Here is a 14,349-nt window from a genome sequence, read left to right as displayed (position 1 = left end):
GAGTATCCTTTTCGGGACACTTTTTTTTTCCTATTTTCCGGGCCAATAAATGAAAGCTTTGAATAGATTATTATCGAGGTCGAACAAGACCAACCGAGGTAGGTTTTGGAATTGGCCAATAATATACACCGTTTCTTTCTTCACTTTCTCCTCCTCTCCCACGTTTCTCGCTCGCTCGCAATTTCAAAAACGGGAGCAGCCGTTATGTTTCCGGTTCTGTAATTTGGTGTTTTTTTTTTGTCCAAAAGGAACGGGAAAACCACGAGCCGCCACCGAAGCCAAGTGGCAATCAACGTGGCCAAATATTCACTACTTCAACGAAATAAAACTTCGCGAGTGCACTTTATTGGCGATTAGTTTAGCGGCACGGGTTAAGTCTCTCTCTCTCTCTCTCTCTCTCCGTCGCCTCTTCTGGGAGAAAAAATCAAGAAGAGAGTCTCCAAATTGCTGCGAAAAAATTTGTACCCAAAAAAAAAAAGAAGAAATTTCTGCGAAAATCGTTTCGACGCCTGGAATTCTTCGCTCTCGTCGTTTCGTCTTCTTCAAGGTAACTATCATTCGATGGCTTTTCAATTTATGTTTATTAATGTTTTAATAAGATTCTTCATTTCCTCTCTTGGAATTTACTTGAATTTTGAATTGGTGAAAGTTTTCTTCTTTAACTTTTTTTTTCTTGATTTTATGTTATCTTGGATTATCATAATCAACTTTCCGTCTCTAAGAATTAAAAATTTATATTTTTTTTCTTTTTTTTTTAATTACTGCTCAAAATTATGTTATCCTGGTGGAATTTTGAAAATTTTGAAATAAAATTTCTTCTAGGGTTTCAAGCAACTTTTTATTGTTCTTATTGATTATATTATATTCTTATCTTCTGTTGCCGCATGAAACTTTTAATTTGCTTTGGCAGATTCAAGAGTTGTGTGATTTTGGATAAGTGTTCCACGTAATTGATATCGATTCGGGGTTTAAAGCTTAGCTATAATTGGAATACATTATGACCTCATGCTACTAGTCACGCCCTGCAAACGACTGGTTTCACTCCGACGATGTCTCTTTCTGGTTATTTGCAATTGCCCCATGATTTGGGACTTCGCAGGAACCAGCGATACAATAAAAAGTTTAAGGTCCAAGATTCGCCCCTCCCCGTCTAAGATAGTGTTTTGTATTCTGTTTGGCATTTTTAATTTATATATTGATATTTTCTTCTCTTTCTCTTTGTTTTCAGAGTGTATTGGGAAGGCACAAGTTTCATTTATTGAGCAACACCTTCTCATATCGTGGTTCAGTATGACTCAATCTCTAAGACCAGTGCTTCTTTGTTTAGGATACTATTTCTCTGCTGTTAACTGTGATTATGGACATTGAATTGTCTAAAATAAGAAAAGATGTCACATAATAAGTGCATGCATATTTACAATAGCATGTTAGGATTTTTTGTTTCTTAAGTGTTCTTAGCATTCTTGCCTTGCTCTTTGTGGTTGCCTGGAATTTGGTTAATCCAAGTATATTATGGATGCATTACCTTTACGTTTGGACACAAAAATCATAGCTTTTGCTTGTCAATTCATTGTTTCAAAGTGCATGGAAACTGTCTCACTAAGTATAGTTTGTACACAAGTTTTCATGTGAGCTAGCATGTTGTCTTTAATCTTTCTATTTCAATCTCCCAATTACTCAACATTTATTATTACAGTGATTGTACCATTTTATCAGAAGATTCTGGATTTAAAGGCTAGAGTTATGTTCTGTTTGTAAATTTTTATGTATATATTACACGGTGATCCCCATAGACTCTTATGAGCTTAAACCTTTTGTTTTTTTTCTTTGTCTACACTACTGATAATATAACTGCAATTGTGCTTTGAGCTATAAACTGCTTTGTAGTCCTTTCAAAGGTGGCCTGGAGATATTCTTTCAATTTAATAGCATTAGCAGAAACTTAATGTTCTTTAAATGATGTTTGAGGATTTGTTTTTTCTTCTTTTCTTTTGTCACAGTTCCTGCAACAAGATTCTTGGAGAATTCACCTCTCAGACAGTTTGTGCAGGCCAATACATTCTGTTCCACATAGAAACAATGCCTTTAGGTGTCATGCTTTTCAAGCATCAGGCCCAATATGTGAACTTCCTGGCGTAAAAGCTGCATCTGTTGCGTTGACAAGGTGCTTTTTTTCCCCTGTTTAGTCATCTGCTTAAATGTGCAGGCATATTTGTTTTACTGAATTTTCTGTGGTTATCTTTTCCATACAAATAAATGTGTTATCTTGTTTGTTCAGCATTTCTAGTATTAACTTTTTATTTGGATTCAAGTTCTAAAGTGTGTCTCTAAGTATTATTTAAGAGTACATTACTTTTCTCTTCTTTAGCTAACTTATTTTACATGTGGTTCCATGTTTCCATTAGGAATATATTTTCCTTAAAACATTACTGCTGCTTTTGGGTATTGTCTTTATGTTTAGTAACTAATGATCTTTATGCATTTAAGATAAGATTAAGCCCTTTGTATTATGCAGGTCATATAATAACTTACAAGGTAGTCCTCTTGTATTTAAGTTGGTTCCAGCAGTTAGTATTATAATTTTTGCCCTATGGGGTGTTGGGCCACTTATGCGACAGATTAGAAGCCTACTTCTTCATGTAGGTGCACTCCTTTAGGTTCTGCTCAATTCTGTTATTTACAGTGGTTCATCACACATCTGGCCAAATTGGGTCATATCTAATGTTCTACGATTACCTGCAGAAGAGTGATAATGGCTGGAAGAAGAGTAGAACACATTATGTTACAACTTCTTATATTCAACCTTTGCTGCTGTGGACTGGAGCAATACTCATATGCAGGTGCCAAAATCGTAGCAATTTTTAAATGCAAAAGAAGCTCTATATTTTGCTGTTATAAAATGCAAAATCTAGTTTACTGCTGTTCAATTCACGTGCATGTTATTGGTGTACTTCTTGCAGAACACTGGATCCATTAGTTCTCCCTACGGAAGCTAACCAAGTTGTTAAGCAACGGCTTTTAAATTTTGTAAGATCATTATCAACTGTGCTGGCCTTTGCATGTTGCTTATCGAGGTGAGCATGCATTCTCCTTTTTTTTTTGTTTTTAAACTTTTTCCTCAAAAAATGTTTGATGAGGATGGTCTCTGGCTTTAATATGATGTAATTTAAACAGACTAGCATTGCTTTGTTGCTGGCGAGCTCATCAACAAATTTTTACCGAAATCCAGTTCTAGTTTGTTCTCTTGAAATGGGTCTCTCTGAAATAATCTAATGAAAATCGAAATAATAACCTTCAAAGTATATCAACTAAAAATTTTTTAGGAGCAAAATAGTGAGTAGTGACAACTAAAAGTTGAGAAGAGAAACATGTGTGAAGCTAGAAAAACGAGTGTAGGACTCATCTATGCCTAGTATGAAGTATGAATTGATTGTTGTAGTTGGATTTATAGTATTTCAGAATCTTGTTCTACTGAAACTGATTTCTTAATGTTGATAATGTTTTCCTCATTGTAATGCTCCATGACAGTTGTTTCCATGACCACTAAACATGGTTAAAATGCTTTTATGCAGCATGATTCAGCAAATGCAGAAATTCTTCATGGAGACTAGTGAGGCCAGTGATGATACGAGAAATGTCAGTGACATTGCTCTAACATAAGGCAATTGTATTCATTACAAATATTCATTTGATTGCTATTGTTTATTAGTAAAATCAGACGTGCATGTGAAGTGTGACTCTGATGCCTCCATCCATTACAGTAGAGAGGCTGAGGGACCTATAATACACATCAGTTCTCTTTTATCTATGTTATTTATTTACATACTTTTCTGGTTCTCATTAAGACAGCCCGAATTGCAATGTGACCCGTTTAACTAATTCATAAACTTCTCTTGCTTTTCTGGCAGATGGGTTTCCAGTTTGCAGGGAAAGCTATATACTCTGCAGTTTGGGTTGCTGCTGTGTCATTGTTCATGGAGTTGCTGGGTTTCTCTACTCAGAAGTGGTTAACTGCTGGAGGTCTAGGGACAGTTTTGCTGACTCTTGCTGGTCGTGAGGTACACCTAAATATCATTTCCATACTGATTCATTTAAACTTATAGCTTTTCTGGAATGTACATTATTTTCCTTCACTTTGCTTGACTACAATGCACAATGCTTTCTCCTTTTTAATTAAAAATACTTTATGTTAACTGCATTTCAGCAAGAATAATGTAGATGATATAGGACAGGAATGTGGGGTTGCATGAATTTCAAAATTCTGATTATTTGATGGGCAAGAACTTGTGATTGTAGGGTTTAATTGAATGAGAGAAAATGGTTAGGCTTGCAGGTTTAGAACGGAACTCAGCTTTGATGGCAAAAAACTAATAAAAGGGAAGTAACCTACCTGCCATCTGGGCTTGTGAAAGGTGTACCTGTGAGCAATGATTTATGGTTGTGATTGAAGCTCAGAAGTTGCATTGGTGTTGATTTGGTAAAGGTTGATAGGTTTAAAAGACTGATTTAGGGCTGTTTGTAAATCTTGAACAGTGCTCGAAATAAGGATAAGAGGAAGAAGAAGATAAACATAACACTTCACACCTACAGTTAGAAATTGCTTCGTTCAATCAAAAGGTAGCATAGCTGATCATGTATCAATAATGTATGTGAAATTATCTTAAACTAATTCTTTAGCGATTTAAAGAGATTACATGCCTACTTATAGCATTTCACGCTTACTTATAGCATTCCACTTGTCCTATTCTCACAAGGACTTAGAAATAGGAAAGCGCCAAAATTTAATCTCTTAATATAATAAGAGATGGAAATCCTAAAATAAACCCTTTAGGCTCAAATCGAGAGATTTTTCAGCTAAATTTGGAAATTGTTATTACCCATGAAAATAAACACCAAGAAAACAAGAAATGATATCAAACCCTCAACTTTCAACCTAAGGAAACATAAAATCAGTGCTTATTTGTTCTATCTTGTTCATATCCTAAATCAGTCCAATATCAAACAAAGATCAAAATCCAAACTTCTTTTTATTCTATCTTGACTTTTCTTGATCCCTTTGTTATCTGTACTATTATATGCTTTTTCTTAATGCTTGACATCTGTTGTATGTTGTTATAGATATTCACAAATTTTCTCTCAAGTGCAATGATTCATGCAACTCGACCTTTCGTTGTGAATGAGTGGATTCAAACAAAGATTGAGGGATATGAAGTTTCTGGTACTGTTGAGGTTTGTATTTGAGCCCTGTCTCTGAATAAGTTGTTTAGAGAAAGGGGCGAGGCTCTTACTTAAAATACTGTGGTTACAGTGTTTGTATTAGATCTCAAAACTATGATTGGGTTTTAATGATGTGATTCCCTTAGTGCACTGAAAAAACAACATGCTTCATCTGAGGATTTCTTATATGGGTCTTGATGTTTTTTCATATTCAGCATGTTGGTTGGTGGTCACCAACAATAGTAAGGGGGGAAGATCGTGAAGCAGTGCACATTCCAAACCACAAATTTACAGTAAATGTTGTGAGAAATCTCACTCAGAAAACTCATTGGCGCATTAAAACTCACCTGGCCATCAGTCACTTTGATGTCAATAAGATTAATGTGAGTTTAATGTGAGTTATCCAAGCATGTCAAAAGTTCTATTTCACCTTTGGAGACATTGAATTGCCATTTCTAACTTTTTAGATTTTTTGGGATCCCTTTTGTTTGTGCAGAATATAGTTGCCGACATGCGCAAGGTCTTGGCTAAGAATCCTCAGGTTGAGCAGCAGAGATTGCACAGAAGAGTATTTCTGGAAAATATCAATCCTGAAAATCAGGCTCTTTTGGTTCGTGTTAAACATCTAACCTTAGGAAATCATTCTTTTTGTCATAACTTGTTGATTTATTTACAGTTTTTCTGTAAGCAATGTCGAGGCACTAAAAGAAGTTGCCTTGTCCAGTGTCTATTATGTTTTATGTCAATAGTACAAGGGTGTGATGTGGTTAGATACCTGTTCCATTTAAATCTAACCAACCAAAAGGCATCTTCCAATTTGGTTAAAGTACTAGGTGTTTTCTTTAAAGTCCGATCATATCAACCTCTGAGTATTGAACTTTTCCTATTGCCTTTTTGAGTGCTTGTTTTTATTTACTTTTATAGCATATTGATAAAATCTACATATATTTCCTTCAAGCATTTCTGAGCATCTGTATAATCCAAGAACTGCCATTTTTAGTTTCTTTTCTCTTAAATTTTTTTACAAGAGATATAGTAAACATATTTATGGAGTGTCCTTTTCTGGTAATGAGGAACAATACTGTTAAGCTTTCGAAGATTTACAAGACAATAAAAGAAGAAACATGACTCTTATAACAAGCAGTGAGACCTGAGATATAAGATGCACTAGTTGTTGTGTGAGCTTTGTGTCTGTCATCTATATCTGATGATTTTTCTTACCCCTTTCTTTCTTATTTGATAGATATTGGTGTCCTGTTTCGTAAAGACTTCCCATTTTGAAGAGTACCTATGTGTCAAGGTAAGAGGATGTGTCTATTCTAATATATGCCTTTCAATGATGAATGTAACTTGTGCAAGTGGATTTCAGGGTGTTTGGGTGCATCAATGACAATGACAGTAGTACAGCATGCTAAGAAAAGTTATAACTTGATGTTGCCAGCATTAAATGCCGGCTAGTATGGTACTATTAATCTGATACTGATCCCAAAGAATATTAAAATTATCAATTATACAAAAAAAAGGTATCTGAAATGAATCCCTATCATATATTAGGAGAGGTATAACAAATAAATATTTAAGGACAACTTACTCAAAGTTTTCTGTTGAATTAAGTATGCTTATATTTTACTAGAAGGCTACTTGGGATTGCATGCATAGACATTATCTTCTTTATCACAAGCAATAGTTTTTAGATTAATCTTTTGGTTTCTTTTATTTTGCTGGTCTATACCTGCATTAGAGTGCTGATTGTAAACATTTATAACTTCTCTTGATTTCTTATGGAAAAGAAGCCTTTTGATTGTTAACTTATATTTCCTGTCTGTGAAAGTATCTTTCATTAAGTTTGATATATTTGAATGGATCCATTATTAGTCTCTGTGGTTGACGATGCAGGAAGCTATACTCTTGGATCTCCTTAGAGTTATCAGTTATCATGGTGCCAGGCTTGCCACACCAATTCGCACTGTGCAGAAAATATATAGTGATGCTGACTTGGAAAAAATGCCATTTGCGGACTCAATCTATAACCATGTTGGAGTGCCATCCAACAGGCCTCTGTTACTGATTGAACCCTCTTACAAGATCAATGGTGAAGATAGAACAAAAGGCCGTTCCTCACGTCCAGCTGGAGAACAAGACAGTAAAACCACAGTGCGGCCTATTGCTGACACTAAAGCAAACAACAAGGCAGGAGCAACACCAAAGCCTGACTCAAAGTCCAAAGGAACACCGTCAATTGAACTCAAAGCAGATGCCAAGATTGGAGAAAGTCCAAATTCTGAAACGAAGGAGGACTTTAAGGCTGCATTTGAATCAAAAACTGATCCCAAGACAGATGATAAATGGACCATGAAACCACCATCAAAATCTGCCCCCAAAACAAGTTCCAATACTGCAGAAACATCTAGCCCCGACCAAGAAGTTCCGGATTCAATCTCCAAAAATTTGCCCCAGAACAAAAAGGTCACTGACAAGCAACAGAATATTGCTAGGCACAGCAGCAAGTTAGATAATCCTTCAGTATCCTCACCAGAAAGTGGTATTGACAAAGCAGGCGGATTAAGAGAACCTTTCCTATCGAAACAGGACGGTGAGAAGTTGCCAGTGCCTCAGCCACCACCAGCAAGACCTGCCTTGGAGGAAAATATAGTTCTTGGTGTTGCATTAGAGGGTTCAAAGAGAACACTACCTATCGAGGAAGGGATGACTTCATCCGCAGCAGATGCAAAAGAATTGTCTTCTGCAAGCCGGAATGGAAGCGGATCCACTACTGAGGTTAAGAAAGACGGTCAGATTCGGTCCATTCCTAGTACCCCTGACGATCAGTGATGTATTTGGAAGCTAACTACTGAACCCCCGAGCTTCTGACTTGAATTATCTCAAACTTTTTCTGACACCTAGACTGTGAAGCTGTATTTCATCAAATTGTCTCGTACTTGTATATTTTCTTCTAATCACTCTTTCATTATTAATTCTTAAAATGTAGCATCTGTTTATCTTGAAAGCTTCGGTTAATATATCCTTTTTTAAGGATTGTAGACTTGATCAGTTTGAAAGGCAATTTGAGTCTGGTCTTGAATGGTTCGCTATACTGAGATGTTGGCGAAAAACTTGGATTTGTCAGGTCCTTTTGTACTAAAATTGCTTCAACTTTATGTAAAATATGATTGATATTGTGAAGCTGGCCAGTAAAATTGAAATGTTGACTTAACTTCTAGGGCTGCAGTTGTTCAGACAAGTTTCTCTGAGCGGATACCGAATGGCTGCCACTCCGTGGAGGCAGAGCGACTTTCATCCTGTCATCGGAAGTTGTCCATGCAAGTGCGTCCTTTTTTTCTTGTTCTTTCCATGTCTTGATATCTCTTATGGTTAATGAATCAAGTACTCTTATGAACCACAGCTTTCAAAGTTCAAACATGGTTCCCTGGCTGAAATTTTCGTGTTATTAACCGAGATCGAGAGCTAAGCATGAAACACGTTCTGTCCATAACCATTTTCCCTACAAAACTTATTCTTTCCTCTCAAGTCTCAACTATGGGCAAGAAGACATGCAGTTTGCATGTACAGAAATAAAGCAACACCTTTATCGTACATAACTCCAATTACCAGTATACTGGATTAGATATAGATATTTGACAAATATTGACACAAAAAAAAAGCGACAGCTTCTTTTTGGAGCTTATTGGTACTTAAAACTCTAAGAATTTGAATTTTGATCACTAAAACTAAATATTTTGCATTCTACCAACAGATTACGCGACCCTGGCAGAAGAAATATGCAACAAACAAAATCGAGATCTGCCTATTCATCATGTCACATTCTCCACTCCAAAGTCCATAATCAATAGGATCCGCCATAAATTTGATGCCAACCACCCCACTCTCGATATAAAAACCACTTTCATTACACTACACAATACCTACTAGGAACACTATTAAGTAACACTTTTATCTAAGGGGAGAAATGGGATCACTGCTTATTTATGATACCAATAGTTGAAGCCATAAATAATAGTTGCAGTAACAAAATCAATAGGATACAAAAGGTAGTCATACTTCCTTCAGCATACTGTAAATGACCTTTTCGCCCTTAGGCTTGGCACATGCAATCAGGAGCAGGATGTGTATATAAGGACTGTTTTGGTTTCCTTAACCTGAGTTGCCCCTCTCTGTTTTTATGCCCTTCCACCACTGCCTGACGGAATTCTGACCAAGTAATGTTTTTGTTGAGTAAGAGTTGGCCCAACAAAGCCATATTTGGCCTTACTGTCTTGTTGTTCTCAAAAGTTCGATGTCCCACCTGTTTACATCATAGCAACTGTCTTCTATTAGAGTGTTGAAATGTATTATAATTAACTTAGCAGAAGACAGGAAATCACAAATTTTGTAAAAGACTGCACTTGCACAAAATTGTTTGAAAATTTTCCTTGAATTAAGGTATCACCCACCTACAATCACCATCACCACCACTGCCCAAAAAGTCAATGAAGTGAGTGCCTTTATTCCACGTAATGGCTTTCAAAAATATATTCCAAATTCAACCTTTTTAAGGTAAATTTCTCTAAAAGGTTCTCAGAACTACAACTTCCCAAAATTAAATAAATTAAAAAAAAAAAAAAAGACTAAGCAAACCTACAAACTTGGAGCACATAAGGGCACCAAAACCATTCATTGGTTAAAAAACTCAATATTCAACCATATTAGAAATGCACATTCATCATTCACTATCGATAGAGTAGCAGCAAAGCTGAAAGTACAGTAGCCATTTGTAATTCCAGGATTAGATATGTGATGCCATACTGTAGATTGCATCAAATGACATGCAGTCATGCATTATTGCTTATGAATTAGCCAGAAATACTCACCAATGCATTGTGCATATTCCCAGGAGAAGCTGAGACAAAGATGTCACTATGCATACCAACATAGTAATCAACGGCAGCTAACAAAGAAGCCTTTCCTTTTATATGGACCCTTTCCTCTGAAGACGCAAGGCTCTTTTTGTCTTCCATCAGAGGAAAGAGCTTCCGTAGAGTTGAAATCCTAGCTTCCCCACCATATACCTGAAACAAATGGCCATTTGATGAATAAGTTGTGGAAAAAGTGAACAATATATTTGAAGAACTTGAAAATTCTTAAGACAAAGGACCTTGTGTGAGGCAAGATAAAGACGGGTACTGTTGTCAAAACCCAAACCTGCTAACAGCAGTCCAATCTCTTCAGGAGTCAATGGGCAACGCCCCTGACTTCTCAACTCTTCATCAGTAAACTGAGAATTGACAACCCTTCCTTGCCAAATTGTTTGTCGGTACTTAGCCAGAGCCAACTTTTCAGCTTTACCCCCACCAAAATCACAGGCTGAATGAGCAGCCATATCCTGCACATATGCAAGGCAGTGAGTAAGCCAGTGGAGAAAAAATTGCAGATCACAAATGTCAATGATTAAAATGAAATGGGTCAATCACATGTTAACTAGTTCTTCCGATCTTTAAAACTTGTTAAAAAAACAAGTGGAGAAAGGATGTCACAACCACGCAGCCATATAAATTTCACAACAGCATGGCCATCCCACTCTTCCCATGGATACTGCATGTATAAGTGCGCACAGACAGTGCATGAGGTCTAAAAGATGAAACAGATTTCTTAACAATAGAGCTTAAGGATTAAGAACAACAGAACTCAAGCATATAGAGAAGTACAAAATTTATTGCTCTTATCGTTTAATATGCTCAACAATATTTCCAACCATAGGCTATATAAGAACAGATGCCACTTGGTCAAAATAAAAGGATCTTAACTATCTACAGTATAAGCAGGTTACACCTTATCAAACCGAAGGTGTAACACAACAAATTTCTGTGGCCTTTGTTTGTCGTAGTGATCAGTGGTCTCCCTGAGATAGTTAGCGCTAAGTGCTTCACTTTCACCAGAAGGATACCTGAGGCAATGAACAATGGCATCTCCAAGTGCTCTAATGTGCGGAACAAAAACTAGCGCTTTAAAGTTGACTTTACATCGTACTTGCTAGATCTCACTCAGGAAGTTATCAAAAGACAAACGGTGAGAGAATGGAGAAATTGCAGCAATCCCATAACTATACCAAAATAGGACATGTTTACCAGATCACGCAAATTGGCAAGTAAAAAGAACTGGGCTAAAAACACAAACACAGCAAACAGGACAGCTTACATTTTCTAATTAAATTGGAACCATTATGGTGAAATCAACATTAATTATGAATTTAACCCATCAGAAAAGCATAAAAAATTTCAAGAGCCTCATTATGCATAAAAGTGCAATATCTACTGAGGGAGATGGAGAGATCATGTCACATAGTGCATGTTTATGTCTAACGCCCCATGACAGGAACTGAGACATGATAGTACTTGATATGTTACAAGAAGTCCTCAGGCCCAAAACTTTTAAAAGCAACTAAACTATGTTCTCAAATCAAAAGGTTCAAGTTGCTGCCAACCTCTGTAGTACAGGCAAGGCATTCTCAAGATACCAGTTAGCAGATGCATGAACAGGTGCTCTTTTAATTCTTGTGGCTCGAATAGCAGTGGCATAATACTCCCTCGTGCTCCAGGAGAATTCATCAGGCAGCTCTTTGACAATTAATATGTCATCCTTCAATACATTAATAAAGTGATCCACATCAAATATATCCATGAATGAGCTGCAGGGAAAATAGTTACTTCAGAAAAAATGCCTCCTTCACATCCAGCCAAAAAAATAGACATTTCCACTTGGGATAAGAAATGGAAAGGATAATTTCCTTCCATGCAAAGTACCTTGAATCTTGCCAAACAGGATTTACTTCAAGATGCGGGATCACAAGTGTTGTATTCAGTATTTTGGCAACAGCAACAGCATCACATATCTATAAAAAAAAAAAAATTGTACTTAATATCTGACACTTCCTGAACAAACAAGTGACTAAATATTTAATCAGGAGAACTAGAATTATTGAATGTTATGTAATTATTGGCTAATTCCTACCCCCATTCTTTGCTGGTTGAGTCCCCCATCAAGAAATACCTGAAGATATCCTTCAGATTTCCGTGGCAATGCTGCTCAAAATAATTGAAGAGAAAAATCCAAGAAAATTAAGTATCATGATCAGGAAATAATAGTTTTAAATCATTAATACCACAAACTTGAGTCTCATAACTCAGAATACTAACAATATAAAGAAACCAAAACTACAAATCTCATTGCTGATCACTCACAAGGGGCATTTACAGATTCAAAACATGGTCTCCACCCTTGGTCAGCCAAAGGAGCCCAGATATCAGACTGCTCTTTATTGGACTGAATAGGAACATAGAAGTAAGTCAAACAGCAAAATTACAAGTCAGAATACTGTCAGAAAAGGAAAATCACAACATATGCATCTGCAGGCACACACGCACAGATGCTACTTGAAAAACATCTACTCACACTTTCACGTTGTGTGGGACTCCTGAGTAAAGGTAAATGTCTAGGTTTAGGAACATTCAACTCCTGTAGTAAACGTCAAAGTGCACAATTAGTCAATTTCATTCCCTAGCCCAAGCAATGCTATAACAACCAGCTAGTTGAAGTTCGTTTCCTTCCCAAAGATCAAATTATGAGCATTTATCATGCTAACACTCAGCAGTCGGCACAAATTACTACATCAATGATTTTACCTTCTTTCCTGGCCTATTGAACAAGGCTCCAATTCCATGCACAAAATCCCATTACCAATTGATTAATGTGGGAATTGTGCACCCTCCAGAGTACAGGCTGACAAAGTCTTGGTGTTACTGTTACAGCCTTTCCGTTTTTGTGAATTTTGTGGGAAGAGATATTTAATCAACTAAAAGAATTCGAAAACTAGAAAAGTCTAAAGAAAGTTTACAAGAATGGAAGAAAAGTTGAATTACCGGCCATCATTTTCAATTTTCCTGTTCAAGCAAATTAACAATATAATACCAAGACAAAAGTTCCAGGTTGGCATAATTTTCAATAAAGCAATCTGATTATCAGACAGTCAGCTACATAAGCTTGCCACTTAAACACAAGCTTCTGTCGGTAAAATAAACTTAAACCAATCCTTACTTTCCATTTTTAATAAACTGCAAACTTTCCATAGAACAACCTCAAACTTCCCATTTCTCATTTTCATGAATTTTCCACTAAGAAAATTAGAACCGAGAAACCTTTTTTAATTGAAAGAAGAAATTTCTGCAAAGGAATATATATATATATATATATATATATATATTATATGGGAACACACCGAAAATATAGAAGGGGAAGCATGGCTGAACGGAGTAAACAAACAAGGCAAAAAAACTGGAAAAATAACACAAATAACCCAGCAATTGCTTCGCTTCTAAGAGGCTGATAACAATGACTCCGGTAATGAAACCTCATCATGTTTTTCCCTGAAAGCTGAAAACCCAGGTATCCAAAATGACCACTTTCGTCGGTTTTTTTTTTTTTTTTCTTCTTTGTAGGCTTTGATAGGCCTTGATAGTGACAACCACTCAAACAACAGCCAAAAAGAAGAAACAGAGAAGAAGCTCAACTCAAGCATCCAACATCACATGAATCACTCTCTCTTTCCCCTTTCTCTTGCTTTTCTTTTGCCTTTCTCTCACTTTCAGGCATTAGTTAAGGCATCTCACATGGACACCTGTAAAGCTTTGATTGTGGAAAACTCTGTCCTTTTCTAAAGGGACCCCATCTAAAAAGAAACCCAAAGATAAAGTTTAAAGCTTTGTGCTTGTGCATGAAAACAACACTGTAAATTTGTTTTAGTTCATGATAAATCAGAATCGGTAAATTTTAAAAATTCCTTTTTTTCACAAATATTTTCGTTTAAGGGTTGAGAAAACAAATTGGACCATCAGGCGCGGTGGGCTTTTGTGAAATTTTGTATTAAAGTTTTCACCTTTACCGGTGAACGATGAGAATGTGACAAGACCACCAACTATTTAAGTCTTCAAGGTTTACGTATAAAATTGGGAGTTGTGATATCATAATCTAGGCCGCCAATGTCTCCGATGAATCAATTTTCAGTTTTATCTTAAATTTAAACATGTAATTTAAATAATATAATATAATATAATACAAAAATGATATAAATAAAATATATAT

General features: G+C 36.2%; 1 protein-coding gene and 1 pseudogene across 6 annotated transcripts; one reads left to right on the top strand and one right to left on the bottom strand.

Annotated features, from left to right (window-relative positions):
• Nucleotides 1–34: 34 nt before the first annotated feature.
• On the top strand, nucleotides 35–8,309 carry LOC111299886 (mechanosensitive ion channel protein 2, chloroplastic-like). Of its 5 annotated transcripts, XM_022895394.2 has the most exons (14): nucleotides 76–547; nucleotides 911–1,127; nucleotides 1,229–1,288; nucleotides 2,001–2,164; nucleotides 2,516–2,639; nucleotides 2,743–2,840; nucleotides 2,961–3,074; nucleotides 3,573–3,636; nucleotides 3,909–4,058; nucleotides 5,119–5,229; nucleotides 5,433–5,600; nucleotides 5,714–5,827; nucleotides 6,461–6,517; nucleotides 7,114–8,309. In XM_022895394.2, exons 2-14 carry the CDS (start codon nucleotides 1,050–1,052, stop codon nucleotides 8,047–8,049), a joined length of 2,238 nt encoding a protein of 745 aa, XP_022751129.2. In that variant the 5' UTR covers nucleotides 76–547; nucleotides 911–1,049; the 3' UTR covers nucleotides 8,050–8,309. The 5 variants fall into 5 exon arrangements, with proteins under 5 accessions (XP_089603969.1, XP_089603968.1, XP_089603970.1 ...); XM_089747843.1 differs by lacking the exons at nucleotides 911–1,127; nucleotides 1,229–1,288 and having other exon boundaries at nucleotides 35–98; nucleotides 249–547; XM_089747842.1 differs by lacking the exons at nucleotides 911–1,127; nucleotides 1,229–1,288 and having other exon boundaries at nucleotides 35–547.
• A 493-nt stretch (nucleotides 8,310–8,802) lies between these two features.
• On the bottom strand, nucleotides 8,803–13,845 carry LOC111299887 (O-fucosyltransferase 39-like; annotated as a pseudogene). Its single transcript, XR_016329967.1, has 10 exons — nucleotides 13,487–13,845; nucleotides 12,664–12,726; nucleotides 12,453–12,534; nucleotides 12,223–12,293; nucleotides 12,015–12,103; nucleotides 11,696–11,899; nucleotides 11,044–11,314; nucleotides 10,370–10,597; nucleotides 10,086–10,283; nucleotides 8,803–9,520 (listed from the first exon to the last, which is right to left on the bottom strand). The product of XR_016329967.1 is annotated as an O-fucosyltransferase 39-like (transcript).
• Between the last annotated feature and the right edge of the window lie 504 nt (nucleotides 13,846–14,349).

Source organism: Durio zibethinus, chromosome 18 (assembly GCF_047325235.1).
Source record: "Durio zibethinus cultivar Kanyao isolate XHJ-2024 chromosome 18, ASM4732523v1, whole genome shotgun sequence".
NCBI classification, from domain to species: domain Eukaryota; kingdom Viridiplantae; phylum Streptophyta; class Magnoliopsida; order Malvales; family Malvaceae; genus Durio; species Durio zibethinus.
This window is presented reverse-complemented; position numbering and strand designations above follow the sequence as displayed.

Coding starts and splice junctions, on each gene's coding strand:
- LOC111299886 (XM_089747842.1), top strand. CDS start 50: ATGAAAGCTTTGAATAGATTATTATCGAGGTCGAACAAGACCAACCGA. Junction 2,841..2,960: donor GGAGCAATACTCATATGCAG/GTGCCAAAATCG, acceptor TACTTCTTGCAG/AACACTGGATCCATTAGTTC. Junction 3,075..3,572: donor TTTGCATGTTGCTTATCGAG/GTGAGCATGCAT, acceptor GCTTTTATGCAG/CATGATTCAGCAAATGCAGA.